At 36.5% G+C, this 14,717-nt stretch overlaps 1 protein-coding gene across 9 annotated transcripts; it reads left to right on the top strand.

Annotated features, from left to right (window-relative positions):
* The first annotated feature begins 1,959 nt into the window (after positions 1-1,959).
* LOC145580126 (uncharacterized) lies at positions 1,960-8,277 on the top strand. 9 transcript variants are annotated; one of them, XM_081637478.1, is made up of 6 exons: positions 1,960-2,337; positions 3,272-3,353; positions 6,924-7,002; positions 7,251-7,278; positions 7,705-7,751; positions 7,840-8,277. In XM_081637478.1, the coding sequence occupies exons 3-6, from the start codon at positions 6,952-6,954 to the stop codon at positions 8,014-8,016; spliced, it is 303 nt and encodes a 100-aa protein (XP_081493604.1). In that variant the 5' UTR covers positions 1,960-2,337; positions 3,272-3,353; positions 6,924-6,951; the 3' UTR covers positions 8,017-8,277. The 9 variants fall into 9 exon arrangements, 2 of the variants coding, with proteins under 2 accessions (XP_081493604.1, XP_081493603.1); XM_081637477.1 differs by having other exon boundaries at positions 1,960-2,292; XR_014099293.1 differs by lacking the exon at positions 6,924-7,002 and having other exon boundaries at positions 1,960-2,292.
* The last annotated feature ends 6,440 nt before the right edge of the window (positions 8,278-14,717 follow it).

Below are 14,717 nucleotides of genomic sequence, written 5' to 3' on the forward strand. Positions count from 1 at the left end.
CCGGTCAGGCGAAGCACCGCCCGCCGGGCGCATCTTTTTGTCTTCGAAGCTTCTCTCACCCCGGTCGGGCGCGAGCTCGAGCGAAGAGTGCTTCTATTCTTCATCCGCCCTGCCCGGTCGGGCGCGCCTTTGGGCGAGGCCCTATCCGGACGGGCGAGGCTCTTGGACTCTTGATTGGGCTTCGAACCTTAGCCCAATTCGGATTTCCTCTTTTGGGACTTGATAACTCGGTCCAATGCCTCGGTATCTCATATGTCGAGCCCTTAATCACCGATTTGATGACTCTAACCTGCCTTGGGCTACGAAAGGTGGTCGTGCTCCTCCAATGCTCGTAGTTGCTCTAAATAATCCCAAGAAAATGCTCCAAAAGTACAATGCCCTACAAAACTCAACCAAAACTACGAAGACACTAGAAAACACAAATTAGTAATAAAAGTGGCTCTAAAGAGCCAAAAGCACTACTAATTATGACCAAGGGACGGGGCTAAATCACTATATAAAATAGACATATCAAACTCCCCCAAGCCAAACCTTTGCTTGTCCCTAAGCAAAGAGCTCATCAATGAATAAATAAAACATGCCTCACCCCAAATAATCAAAATAAAGTGAAGGAGTTGTGTCTTTGATAAGTGCAATTACTAGATATATCAAGGATCACTATTGTGGAGATAATAAGTTCATTCTCTTGGGGCGTCATCATCTGTTGCTAGACTATGAGAGATGATCTTTGGGCTAGTAAAATAGTCCAAATCCCGCTAGAATGGATCCTATGAGGTCACACACAAAGGTATTGGGTTAAGCAAGTAAGAAGCCCATTAATGGGCCTTATGAGCATTTAACTAATCATGAATAGGATTGGGCTAGTGTAGTTTGATTGGGATTAGGAATTGGGCTTTGTCATGGACTCTTATTTAGAGATGTGATCTATAAATAAGATCCATGCCTAGGGTTGAAAAGTTAAGTCACAATTAACTTGCAGTGAATTGTGAATCAAGGCAACCAAAATCCCAAAAACCCTAACCTCCCTCTCTCTCTCTCTCACGGCACCCCTCTTTCCCCCCTTGGACTTGCGGCCGGCCACCGCTAGTGGCGTTCGTGGTGGTTCATGGTGGTTCGTCACTAGTTCGTTGTTCATACTTCTCCGTAGAAAGTCGATTGAAGAGTTCGATCGCGACTAACTAGCATTAGTGGAGGTCTTAATCCGTGCCTGTGGACCAAGTAGAGGAATCACGCTTGGGGTTCTTTATCTCCCTTTGTTCTTGCTCGATCACTTGTGGAATCATGCTTCAAAGGTATTAATTCTAATTCTTTATGTGTTATGCATGATCTTGGGATTAGGTGCTATATGAATATGATTCATGTTTTCCGCATTCGTACCTATAAAATCCTACATAAAGAACAACCAATTCAAGGCAAATCTAACAAACATGCTTCAACATTAACCAATCTCATCCATCAAATCACTCATCCTCCCTAACAATTGTCAAATAGAGCAAACCACAAGAGCATATAGAATTCAAGACTAGTGCTCACACACTCAACTCTCATTTATGTGGCGAGTAAAAGATGTACTCTATCGCTCTCCATCCCAACCCCTTTATATGTGAACAATGCCCTCCCAACTCACACTACTACAAATCCCTTACTTTAGAGACGCAATTAGGTCGACGCCGACGTTAGTGTAGATTTTAGTTTTCCTTGTTTTTGCGACGCTTTTCTGCATTGTAGGGGTTGTGTGACATGAAAAAGCGTCTTGAAATAAAGTGCCCTGCACGTGACTCATTAATCTAGCCTGGTACTTCAAATTTTTAGTAAAAAAATAAGCGGGCTATAATTTTAGCTGCCTTAGGATTTCATTAAAATTAAAAAACGTGTAAAAAAAAATTAAAATTAAAAAAACCGCTTTTCACTCATACAGGCTACTAGTAGAGCAATGGAGTAGAAAAAAAACCCCTTTAATTCTCAATTTCTCACACAACGAAACCTAATTTTCATAATCTGCTATCATCCTCATATGATTGAATCTCCCAAACCGCTAGAAATTTTGTTAATTTGGCTTGAAATTGTTGGATTTCGTTCTTCCCCGCAGTGATTTCGTCATTTTTCGGTAATCTCCTTGCTCTTGTTATCAATTTCGTTGCTTTAATTTAGTTGATAATTGAATTTGGTTGCTTAATGTTAATATCTTATTCAAAATTGCTCTGTTTTTTCATTGCATGTTTGATGTTCTGGGAATTGCGTTTGTTAATGAGGTTTCGGAACATTGCAGATGATACGAACTATCACAATCAGGTTGTAATTAATTAAATTCCTCTTTCTTTATAGTAATTTTGATGGGTAATTGTTTTAACAATACTTGAATTAGATACGTAATACTATCTGACTTATTAAGAGGTATCTAATAGACTTTCAATCTGATTTTAAACCTGACTTTCAACCTGATTATTTAAGAGGTATCTCTACGATTTTTTTTGGGTTTGGATGGATTTGACATTGAAAGTCAGATTATGTTTATATTTCTAGTTTTTGTATTTTATTTTGCAAATTTTAACTTATTTGGGGTTTGTTGGTTGGAAGTTTTTGATAGAGATATAATGATGACCACTCTTTTCATTATATGAGGTTTAGAGTTTAAGTGATTTTTCATCAGTATTTACTTGATTATCATATGAGGTTTGTTCTCCCCTCCCACCCCCCCCCCCCCCCCCCCCGCCAAAAAAATAAAAAAATTTGATTGTATTTGTATTTGATGTTGGGTTTTGTAACTTGTAAGGTATAAATTATTGTGTTTTGCTCATTATAATCTAGATTAATGTATGTTTATATCAATAAAGATTATAATTTTGACTTTACTTGGTATAAATTGTCATAAGTATTTTTATTTCTATTTCTTAAGAAGCTATTGGTACTGTATTGTTTGTAAATTTTAAAGTAGTTGAGCATCTGTCAAGTTGCATGTTACTTGAACTAATTTTCTCTATAGCATTTCATCTGAATGACTAATCCTCCTTTGCTAAGATATATTTTAATGTGGTAATATTGTATAATATATAAACTTATTATTCTACATTTTTATAGCTATAAGCTTGGGTATTTGCCTAAGTTAGTATATTAAGATATTTTCTTCTATCTTTACTAGGATAAACTATTGTTGGCCATCCTTGATGTCTTGTAAAATCATATCAATTAAAATACTCCATAAACCTATAAGAGTGTGTAGACTATGCCAAATATGAAATTAAAGTCACATTGTTGTTATTGTGGTTGCTAGGTGAAAGGGGAGGAGCTTGTCAAAAAATAGTTCGTGAATTAATTAGTGGAGCTTGTGGTATTTAATTTGCTGCACTCAGGAGGTAATTATTCAAAATCTTTATTATGTTATATGTTGTGTACAATTTTATATGTTATTTAATGTGTTATAGATCAATAGATTGCCCTCCTAGACAGTTTAACTACACTATTTTTTGTTTAACAAAAGTTTTATTACATCATTGTACTTAAATAGTGAAATATTATTGTATACAATTCATGGTTACATGTTTATGTGCATTTTGACTATACTATGTTACTATGTGTAAGTTTCTTTTTATGTGTGAATGTTGCCATGAGGTTTTCTTTTGGCGTAACTACATTGATACATCATATATGGAAACCTTAAAAGAGAAACCTTGATAAATTATTCACCATCCTTGCTAATATTGAGAATCAATTACTTGTTTGCATATATAGGGTTTAATTTATCACTTATACTCTTCTTAATTATAAGATTAATAAAATATAATAATATAGATAAGCTTTTACAAAATGATGAATGATGGCTTATTATTGGTAGCTTGTGAAATCATTCAAATATCTCCTTATAGAGTTTATACAAGCCATGTTTTTTTTAATGTGAAATCTAAAATAAGTATACGAGGCAAATTATTATAGATCTAAGTGGTTTAAGGGTTTTGTATTATCTAATACTCATTAATAATCATTATAAATTATATATTTCGTTGTAGATATGGATAGTTTGGATACTAGTTGGATTGATTTACGAAAAGGCAACTTTGCCTATTATGACGGTTGCATGAAATTCTTAGAGCTTGCTAAGAAGAGTCTTGTAGAAGGAAAAACTTGATGCCCATATAATAAGTGTAAGGTAAATAAATGGTATCCTATGGATGAAGTAGGAGGCCACATTCTTTTTAACGGTTTCTATAGGAATTATAGAGATTGGATTTTCCATTATGAGGGTGAAGGGAGTAACAGCTTAAAGCCCCTTAGTGATCATGGAAAGGAAGTAGGTCAAGATGATATGGATGGGCTACTAAGAGAAGCTTTTAGGGTCTGCAATCCACAATCTACTACTGAATTCCAAGGCCCATCATTAAGTGAATCAAATTTTGAAGACGAAGGATCACATGACATGATGCATGAAGAGTTTAATTTTCATTGTGAGGTAGATGAAGAAATTCCTTCAACTAACTCCGAAGAAGAAGTGGCAAAGTACAAACGTCTTATGGAAGCTTCTAATGAGGGTTTATATGTGGGGTATACTACTTTCTCAAAGTTATCATTTCTATTACACTTATTTCACCTTAAGTGTATGTTCCATTGGTTTGCCGAGTCATTCAATAAGTTGCTTGAACTTCTAAATGGTGCATTTCCTCTTATCAAAGAGTTTCCATCGTCTTACTATGAAGGCATGAAGATAATCAAGGACTTGGGATTAGGATATGAGAAAATCCATGCATGTCGAAATAATTGCATGTTATATTGGGGTGAGTTTGCTAATGAAACAGAATGTCATAAATGTAATACATCAAGGTGGAAAACTCTGAAAGGGATGGAGGGTGAGACAATTGAGAAAGGGAAAGAAACATTTAAGAAAGGCGAGCCAGCTAAAGTGATGCGATATTTTCCTCTCATACCTAGATTGAAGAGGCTTTACATGTCTTCTAAAACAGCAGAAGATATGAGACGACATTTTGGTCTTGCAGATGATATGATTCTAAGGCACCCAGCAGATGGTGAGGCTTGGAAAAAATTTGATCAAAAATATAAGGAATTTGCCGCCGACCCTCGTAGTGTGAGATTGGGTTTAGCTAGTGATGGTTTTAACCCATACTGTAATACCTCGTATTTTTATACATATTTTAATTAAAATAAGTATTTTGAGAAGTATTTAATTAAATTGAAATATTTTATTAAAAGTATTTTAATTATTCATTTTAATAAGTTTAGAAATATTTTATAAAAGGAAAGTTTATTTAATTAATTATTTTATTTAAGTTGGGGTTTAATTTAGGAAAGTTTTATTTTAGTAAAGTTTTATTAGGGAAGGGATTAGGAAAGATTAAAAAAGGAAAGTTTAGGGAGAAGGGTTTCTAGAGAAGGGGTATAAATACTCAACACTTGAGGCAAATCAAACTTTGCCAGAGTGGAGAAAACCCAAGGTAAACTTCTCTCCCTTTTCTCTTCATTTTTATTTTTCTTTTTCTTTCTCTTTTTCCCCTTCCCCTTCTCGGCTCCCCCTCACCGCCGACCACCACCAGCAGCGGTGGGCGCCAGCAGCCCCAGCCGGTAGCAGCGGCAGCCACCAGCAGCTGGCGGCAGCCGGCAGTGGTGGCCAGCTAGCTGTCGGCTGCCCCCTTTATCGAACAAAAAAAAATTAAACTTTGTTTTAAAAACTAGTTTAATCCTATATCTAATTATCAATTATTAGTTTTGTGATTAGATTATGATGTTTGATTATTAGTAGCATGTAATTTAATTTTCAGATTTTAATTTTAATTAAAAAGCCCCAATTTTGAAGCCCTAGATTCATAAATTATTAATTATTGAAGGATTATGATATATAATGGTTTAAACCTTTGATTAAAGTGTTTTAAGGCTAAATTACAACAAGTTTTCATTAAAATATAATGCTGGAATTTTTGGTAGTGCATTAAAAATCAAGTTTCTTTAAGGAATTTCAATTACCCATTAATTGGGATTAAAGTATGATGTTTTAAACATAATTTCAGCTTATTTTAATTAAATTATGAGGGGTTTTATAATAGTATATATTGCTGGAAATTTGTGTAGAGAGGATTGTAATACTCTTCTATGATTTTAAATTGTAGGAGACTTCAAAGTGAGTGATTTCTATTAGTAGTGGCGATTTTAAGATCGTATTCAAAGTACGTTCGCGTACTTAGCATAATTTTATTGATGTAGTAGCATGCTAAATGTGTTTAATTGATTACAAGTAGTATCATGCTAGATTTGGAATAGAAATTATGATTTGGTTGTTATTGGTGATTGAATATTGAAGCATGAATTATTTGTGATGCATTAATGGTTGGAAAATTATAGTTTGGAATATTGTTTATGAACCACACTTTTATTTATGGCATGATAGAGAGCATGTTTAATTAAACTAAATGTTTAATTTGGTTTGGAATATCAAAAGAGAATTTTATTATGGTTCATATAATTTTTATTGATGCTTTAAGCATGGGAAAGAGCTATGTAAGTGTCTTTGTACACTAGGAATAAATTATATGGTGGTGCCTTAGTGCACTTAAGGTGTTTTTAACACCGAGGGATAGGATTTGTGGCGCTTTATGCGTTTAAGGTGTCTTTGGCACCGAGGTAGAATTAAAAAGGGTTCAACATTAAATATTATGTGGTCACTAATTATTCAAGAATTAAATTGGTATGTTTGATTGTTTGAATAATTATTGTTGATTGAATGATTATGGTTTGAGAGTCATCACCAAGTTTAATAATATGTAAATAACATAAAGTGAAAGAGATTACGCACCAAAACTCTTGGAACGTATATACCTTGAGTATGAACATATGGGGGGAGTTATGTGACTTTATATTTGATCATAACTTCTACTGGAGTACATGATGCTGTACATTCCTTTTATTATTATTATTATGCGCAGGAATTCCGCCACTTACGAGTGGTTATTGATGTTGGCACGGTTAGCTCCCGTGTCAGTAACCTCAATTTATTTGGAGGAGGTTAGTGGGAAACCCGTTCGATGCGTAGTCAACGCTAAATAAATTATGTAGTTGTCTAGTGAGAAGTTTTGTTGAATGTTGTATGCTTGAAAAACAGGTGCAACAAGGTAAGTTGTGTGTTGATAGGTAATTGCATGATATTGTGTTAATTACGCTTATGTACTCAGCTTTGCTGATTGTGTGTTTGTGTGTTTGTTGGCCTTGTCTTTATCTTGGCCCTATGATGACCCATTTTTAATGGAGAGTAGTGGAAACAAGTAGAGAGAAGCTTTTCAGGTGATGAAGCATATTCATGAATGGGCATGAGTGAAGAGCGAATCATGCTAGTTTCTATAAGTATATGATGTGTTTAATGCTTTAATTATTTATGATATTATTACTATGCATGACTAACGCAAAAGTTTTAAAATTGGTTTTAATAAGGGCCTATGATGGTTCCAAGTTGTAGGTCGATTTTATTTTACTTTGTTTGACTTTGGTTTGACTTTACTTTCGTTGATTGACTTTTCAAGTTGACTTGTTTTGAATAGTTTTGAAATTAGTCTTCCGCTGTGTGTCTTTGATAGTTGCCTTAGCCGTTTTCACAGTGGCGGTAATGTCTTAGATATTCCTATTTAAGGTTTTAAACAGGGCAAAACAAGTATTTTAAAAGAAAGGAATTTATAGGGTGTTACACATACCGTCTAATAAGTTTTCTTCCAGGAAAGGATGGAAGCTTTCTTCTAGGCACAGTCACTGATGATTTTGTGGTAAAATATCTAATAAGTTTTGTTAAGCCATATACTTTATGTAGTAATGATGTTCTATTATTACATTATTATCCTAAATTTTATGTAGGATGATGCAAAAGCCAAGGTTGAAGACTTAAGGATGTTATACCCTTCTAAGTCTCAACAGGAACTCGAAGATGAAGCCTTTGAACAGACCATGCATGGTGGAGAAATCCCTGATCGTCCTACAGGTTACGGATTTGGGGTCGGAAGAATGACATTTATGGGGTGCATGCTTTGCTAAGGAAGGATGGGTCTCGAAAAATTCGACAAAGGCCTGTAATAATGGATACTAATGTTAAAGAAGAAGTGTCTGCTCTGCAACAAAAAAAAAATGAAGTACTTGAGAAGGAAAATGAAAAGCTAAAAGACCAAGTACAAGAGAATAACAATCTTCTTAAAACACTTATTGGACAATTCTCTCAAGTTGTCAGTGCAGTTTGTGAAGGAAAGAGTTCAACATGACTTATGGATTGTGCTAAATAAATCTTGGGAGTGGCAAACCAACAGGTATCTACTTATTATGATTTTATTAAATTACTGTTGTGTAGGAAGAATGAGAGAATTAACTATTTTTCAGATTTAATTCCTTGTATTTCCTGTGTATTGTTTTTCTTTGCACGCCAATCTATTTCTTCTTTATATTAGTGCTTTATGCTGAAAAATCTTTTTCCCTTCTTCCACCATAGAGTGTTGATGCATGATATATCATTTATGTTCCTTTAAATTTGTAATGATTTATGTAAATCTGGTGTTAGTTTTTATATAGGCTATACTGCAATAAAATGTGATTTACTAAGTCTGGTCTTTCAAGGTCCTGTGACTGGCTTCGCCGTATCGTCTCCATCTAGGTTTACTCCAAATGCACCATCAACAATGAACACATTTTTGCAGGGTGTTAACTCAGGTAATTTACCTGTTGTACTCCAAAGTTCAGCACACTCCAAATGTTTAGCTTATATTTATTGGGTTTTAATAATGTATTGAAATAATACTGGATGGCATATATTAAAAGACGAATATTGCAAACTATTGTTTTTTTTTTCAGGTTATGGATGCAATGCTACAGGATAGCAAAGCTAAGGAATCTTGAGCTGCATACTTGGGAAACTAGCCTACTACAGTACTACCTATGCAAGTTATAGCTTTTAATTTCAAAGCTTAAATCTAAGGGTTTTTTTTAGCTGCTATATTTTAAGTTGTTATTCGGATGGTATATTTTAAAAATCCGGATTAGTAGGATGCTATATATTTTTTTTTGACGGGATTGTTAGGATGGTATTTTAGATAAAGTTATGTAGCAAATATTTTTGTTTGATTTTTACTTTAATTAATACAAATTTCATGGTTTAATATTATATGTTTAATTTGATTTATACATGTTACACATATATATATGTATATATATATATATTATCCCTTAAAAATAATATTATATAATTATTACAAAAAACATAATAATATAGATAACTTTTTATAAAAAAAACCTATAAAATAATTTTGGACGCTTTTTGCTGTCAAGATTATTACTACAAAAATTTCTCACCACTATCATGGGGACAGCAAAAAGCGTCGCAGTATGTTTGGGGACAAAAATTACCGTCGACAAATTAGACATCTTAATGCGTCGCAGTATTTGTAGATGGCGCATGAATATTAAATCTGGACGGTAACTACTATTATAAGGACATAAAAAAGCGTCCATAATGATGACAGAAAAAAGCATCGACAATATCTGGACATATATAGGTGTCGATACCTGCGTCACCAAAAAGCGACGCAACATTTTCGACTCAGTTTTTTGCGACGCTTTTTTAAAGCGTCGACAAAGTATTTTGTGACGCTTTTAAATGTCGACAAAATAGCAAAAAAAACGTCTCAAAAGCACGGGATTTGTAGTAGTGTCACACTCTCGTGTGTTTAAGAAAACATGCACTCAACCTAATAGTCGACTCGAAATATGTCAAGTCATCCTTTGCATTAATAAATAACTAATTTCACATTCACACAACTCTATGCACAAAGGTCGGAAGGTCTTTAAAGCTTGTAATGTAAGGCTAGGGTAAAAGGTAGGATAAATTTGGGAAAATGTGAGAGTAAAGCCATGCTTAAGGGAGCCAAATCCTAATAAAACCCAAGGTCAAAAATAAATAATGACCAAACAACTCCAACATACTCAACTCCACAAAAAATTCACCAAATACAACTCCAATCATAACAATAATTCCCAACACTTACAATTTCACTCATAAAAATATAACATTATAGAACTTGAGTGAAACAAACAAACTTTGAATGCTTTTTCTCTTCTTTTTTTTTTCTTTTTTTCCGAACTTGATTTTTTTTCCTTGAAACTTTTTTTTTTCTTGAGCAACCTTCAATTAGAACGCTTGATCATTAAACATTTTTTTTCTTTTCTTTTTTTTCTTTTGAAGTTCACTTATTTTTCTTCACTTTTTTCTTGAACTTCTTTTTATTTTCACTATCACGCTTTATTTTTTCAAGAAATTCAACTTTCAAAACCATCAAAAACAAAACACAATTAAGAACAAAACAACTTCTCATAACCACCCAAATTGTGCATATAATAAGCACACCACAAACTCTCTCATCTCACTCCCTAATAGCTCCTCCAAGCCAAGCTTGGGACTAGTAACCAATGGGGCAAAATTGGCTTGTAATGTGGCTAACAAACAACAAATAGTTAAGGCAACAACATGGGTAGCAAGAAGGGAACAAATGTATCTAGTTTTATCTGAAGGCTACCTAAAGAACAAATGCCTTCGTCCTCCTCAATGTGCATAATATTGAGCCATACAAACATTACTCAAAGTTGTAAACCAATACTCAAACATTGACATACCGGGAACTAACACACAATTCCTAACCAAATCAACTAGTCAAGCACTATATTCACAAACAGTTGGGCAAAATTGACGCATGTTAGGGCATCCAAGCAATTAAATATCAAATCATGGCTAACCTATCCACAATGTTCATCATCATATACCAAGAATCAAAACACAATTTTTAAGTATAGGGCACAGGGAAGCATGATTTACAATTCATTAGAACGTATTTTTGCATTTTTTTTATTTTTTCAATTTTTTTTTTGTATTTTTATCATTTTTTCAAAAGCAATAAAACTACACTAGAAAGAAATAAATCTGTACTAAAACACACCTAAAATAAGAGAAAGAGAAGAAGAAAGATACCATCATCCAAAAGTCTCCCCCAAGCTAACATCAGACAATGTCCTCATTGGCTCGGGAACTAGCCCAGCATGGCTAATCCTCAGCATCATCATCCATAAAGCCAGATCCGCCGCCGCTACCACTTGCACCACCAGAAGAACCACCGCCAAAATAGTTAGGGTTATAAGTCCCTCCCGGAGGCCCCCCCAAAAGGAATGTCTTGGCCATATCCATGAAAGGCCGAGTAGTCTGTGTAAATACCATGGGAGGTGGGATCGACGTATCCCTGGGGTGGTGCCTGAAACCAGTCGGGGTAGAGAGCATCGTCGGGAATAGCACCCCGACGAGCATAGTTATCAAACATGGGGTATAAAGCCCTACCCTAGTTCCTCTCAATGTAGCCCAACCGTTGGTCTATAGAACCAACCATCTGTCTAATCTCCCCATAAGACCCCTCAATACGGCCTAAGGCATGTCCTATGCTATGTAGATCCCAAACGGTCTCGGAGTCTTGCCTAGGGGGAGGTGGAGGCATATGAGGTGGTGATGGCACCAACATGGGCTCAGGCTGGGGTGGTGGTGGTGGTGTTACTTGCCCCTGGGCATGGGAAACTAAAGCATCATAGGTGTAAGACTCTTGCCCAGGGGTGAAAGGCGGTCAACTCAGGGTTAGGGAGGGGAAAGGCACGCAAAGGAGGCTCCGATCCTACCCTAACACACCAATGGGAAATTTGTTGGCAATCAAACTCTACCCAATCCAAACTCTGAAGGTGCCTACTAGTGAAATAGGTGTCCCCCCCCCCCCCCCCCACAGTTTGTGAAACCCTGAGCTCTAGCTTCACTGAAACCAGCTTTCTTAACTGCTATTCTAGTAATGAGGCCTCCTAAACGGATAGGGGTCCTAGTCGTAGTACTAGCGGTGGCATGTCTACCCAAGTGGTAGATAATGTATCTACCTATGTTCAATTTCCCGTACCCAAACACATAGTGTCCTATGCTAGTTCGTTGGTTTGGGCATTATGGGGCTCATACTGACCCAAAAAACATGCGCCCGAAAATCTTTGCCAGATTTTAGGGACGGGGTGGTGAATAGGCCGGGCACTAGCATGTTGGGAGTTGGGGGCTGACAAACCAGTTGGAACATGATATATATCTTCCATTTTATATTGTTCATGCCATTGGTGGGAGTGTTTAGATTCCAAATCAAACAATTTACAAAATTCGATAAAAGTTAAACTAATATTTCTATTGTTCAACCTAAAATACAAATTAAGGCCATTTTTACTATTAACAACATTCAAAGAGGATAAAAATTCACATGTTAATTCACAAAAGGTAGGATAATGCATGTCAACGAATTTTCTCATTCCTATGTCATTCATGAATCTCCTAACATGATCATACAATCCTAAAGCTTCAAGAGTAGGGCGGTGTAACCATCGAGAAGGTATTACCTCACGCTCGTAGATTTTGATAAGCCGTTCCCGTTGGGTTTCCGTCGTTATTCGGATGCTCGACCACTGAGGAAGTTGTAGCTCCGGGTCATAGCCTTGGTTTGAGCTTGAACCAAGCCCCCCTTGTGATGTTGGCCTCTTTGATGCCATTTTTTTGTAAATGGGTTTGTAAAAAGTTTGTTTGAAATTGGGTAAAATTGGTGTAGAAATGTAGAGAATGAAGAGAGGAGAAAGATTATGTAAAAATTTTTGGATTTGGGTGAGAATTGGAAAGGAGATCTTAGAGAGAAGGTAGAGGTTTTAAGGTTTTAGAGAGAGAAACAATAGAGGAAAGAGAAATAAAGAGGAAAGAAAGAAGAAGGAAGAAGAAAGAAGAAGGTTAAAGAAGAGGGGAGGCTCGGCTGATTGTGTCGCGCCCGGTCGGGCGCTACTCCGCCCGGTCGGGCGATCTAAATATTCGACTTTGTCTTCCCCACGCCCGGTCAGGCGAGCCACCCCTTTAATTTTTCTTTAGCTCTCGCACCCGCTCGGTCGAGAAAATAGTCCGTGCTCGTCACTTCTCGCGCCCGGTCGGGCGAAAATCAATGAAATTTTTACCTTGCTCTCGCGCCCGGTCGGTTGAATTTCTTCCTTTTTGGACTCTCTTCTCACGCTCGGTCGGGCGCGCTACAGCACTTGAGTCCGATTTTTGTTTTCTTTTCTTTTCTCTAAATTTGGCTAACTCTTTTCCTCCAAACCTGTACAAAAACTCATAAAACTCATTAAATCCCCTCCTCTCTCCTTACACTAAGAAAAAGAAAGAAAGAGAACTAAACTAAAAAGAAAGAAAATACGGGTTGCCTCCCGCAAGCGCTGGTTTATTTAGGTTCCGCACGACCCTCTTACCACATGTCACTCAAGATGAACTGGAATCGATTAGGTGAAGTAATTCAACAGCACCAATCGTAGCCCCTTGATGGTATATTTTAAGTCTTTGGCCATTTACCTTGAACTCATTACCATGTTCATCGATTAGATCCACAGAACCAAACTTATTCGCCCTTTTAACAGTAAAAGGACCCGACCACCTTGACTTTAAGTTTCCTGGGAAAAGATTAAGTTTAGAGTTGAACAACAACACCTTGTCACCCTCTTTAAATTCTCTTGGAAGGATCATCTTGTCGTGCCATCTCTTGGTCTTCTCCTTATAGACACGTGCACTATCATAGGCCGTCAACCTAAACTCATCTAGTTGATTAAGTTGAACTATCCTCTTTTCTCCTGCTAGCTTAGCATCCAAGTTGATCTATTTAATAGCCCAATACGCCTTGTATTTCAATTCCACCGGGAGGTGACATGCTTTACCATACACAAGTCTATAGGGAGTAGTACTAATCGGAGTCTTAAATGCATTTTTGTACGCCCAAAGGATGTCATCCAACATATCACTCCAATCTTTCCTTGATTTTGCTACCACCTTCTCTAGAATGACCTTAATCTCACGGTTAGAAACTTAAACTTGGCCGCTTGTTTGGGGATGATAGGCTAAACCTGTCCTATGGTATACACCATACTTTTTGAGGAGGGTATCTAACTTCCTCTCATGAAAGTGAGATCCTCCATCACTGATTATAGCTCTAGGTACTCCAAATCTTGGAAAGATTGTTTTCTTAAAAAGCCTATGGACCACTTTGGCATCATTGGTAGGAGTGGCAATGACTTCAACCCACTTAGATACATAATCAACGGCGACAAGTATATAGCGATTCCCTCTTAGAAAAGGGAACGGTCCCATGTAATCAAAACCCCAAACATCAAAAATTTCAACTTCTAATATTCCAGTTTGAGGCATCTCATGCCGCCGAGAAATGTTGCCAGTCCTCTGACAAGAGTCACAAGCCTACATAAAAGTGTTAGCATCCTTAAACATAGTGGGCCAATAAAAACCGACTCATTAATCTTAGCCATCGTTTTGGTGGGACCATGATGTCCTCCATACAGTGAGTTGTGGCAACTAGTGAGAACGCCGTGAACTTCCCATTCGGGAACACACCTGCGAAATAATCCATCTGCACACTCACGAAACAAAAAAGGAGCATCCCAAAAGTAATGTTTAACATCATAAAGGAACTTCTTTTTCTGTTGGTAGGACAAGTCAGGAGGTAGAGTACCACCCACCAAATAATTAGCATAAACTGCATACCAAGGGTGTTGCTCTACAACTACATACAAGTGGTCATCAAGGAAAGAATCATCTATAGGAAGAGAATCCTTACCCTCATCATACCTGATACGTGACAAGTGATCTGCCACAACGT

This window comes from Chenopodium album, chromosome 14 (genome assembly GCF_948465745.1).
Source record: "Chenopodium album chromosome 14, dcCheAlbu1.1, whole genome shotgun sequence".
Taxonomy (NCBI): Eukaryota; Viridiplantae; Streptophyta; class Magnoliopsida; order Caryophyllales; family Amaranthaceae; genus Chenopodium; species Chenopodium album.

Bases quoted from the DNA above. Each gene is read 5' to 3' on its own strand.
- LOC145580126 (XM_081637478.1), top strand. From the start codon at position 6,952: ATGTTGGCACGGTTAGCTCCCGTGTCAGTAACCTCAATTTATTTGGAG. The intron at 7,003-7,250 runs GTTAGTGGGAAA...AATGGAGAGTAG, and splicing joins CCTCAATTTATTTGGAGGAG to TGGAAACAAGTAGAGAGAAG. The intron at 7,279-7,704 runs GTGATGAAGCAT...GTTTTCTTCCAG, and splicing joins AGTAGAGAGAAGCTTTTCAG to GAAAGGATGGAAGCTTTCTT.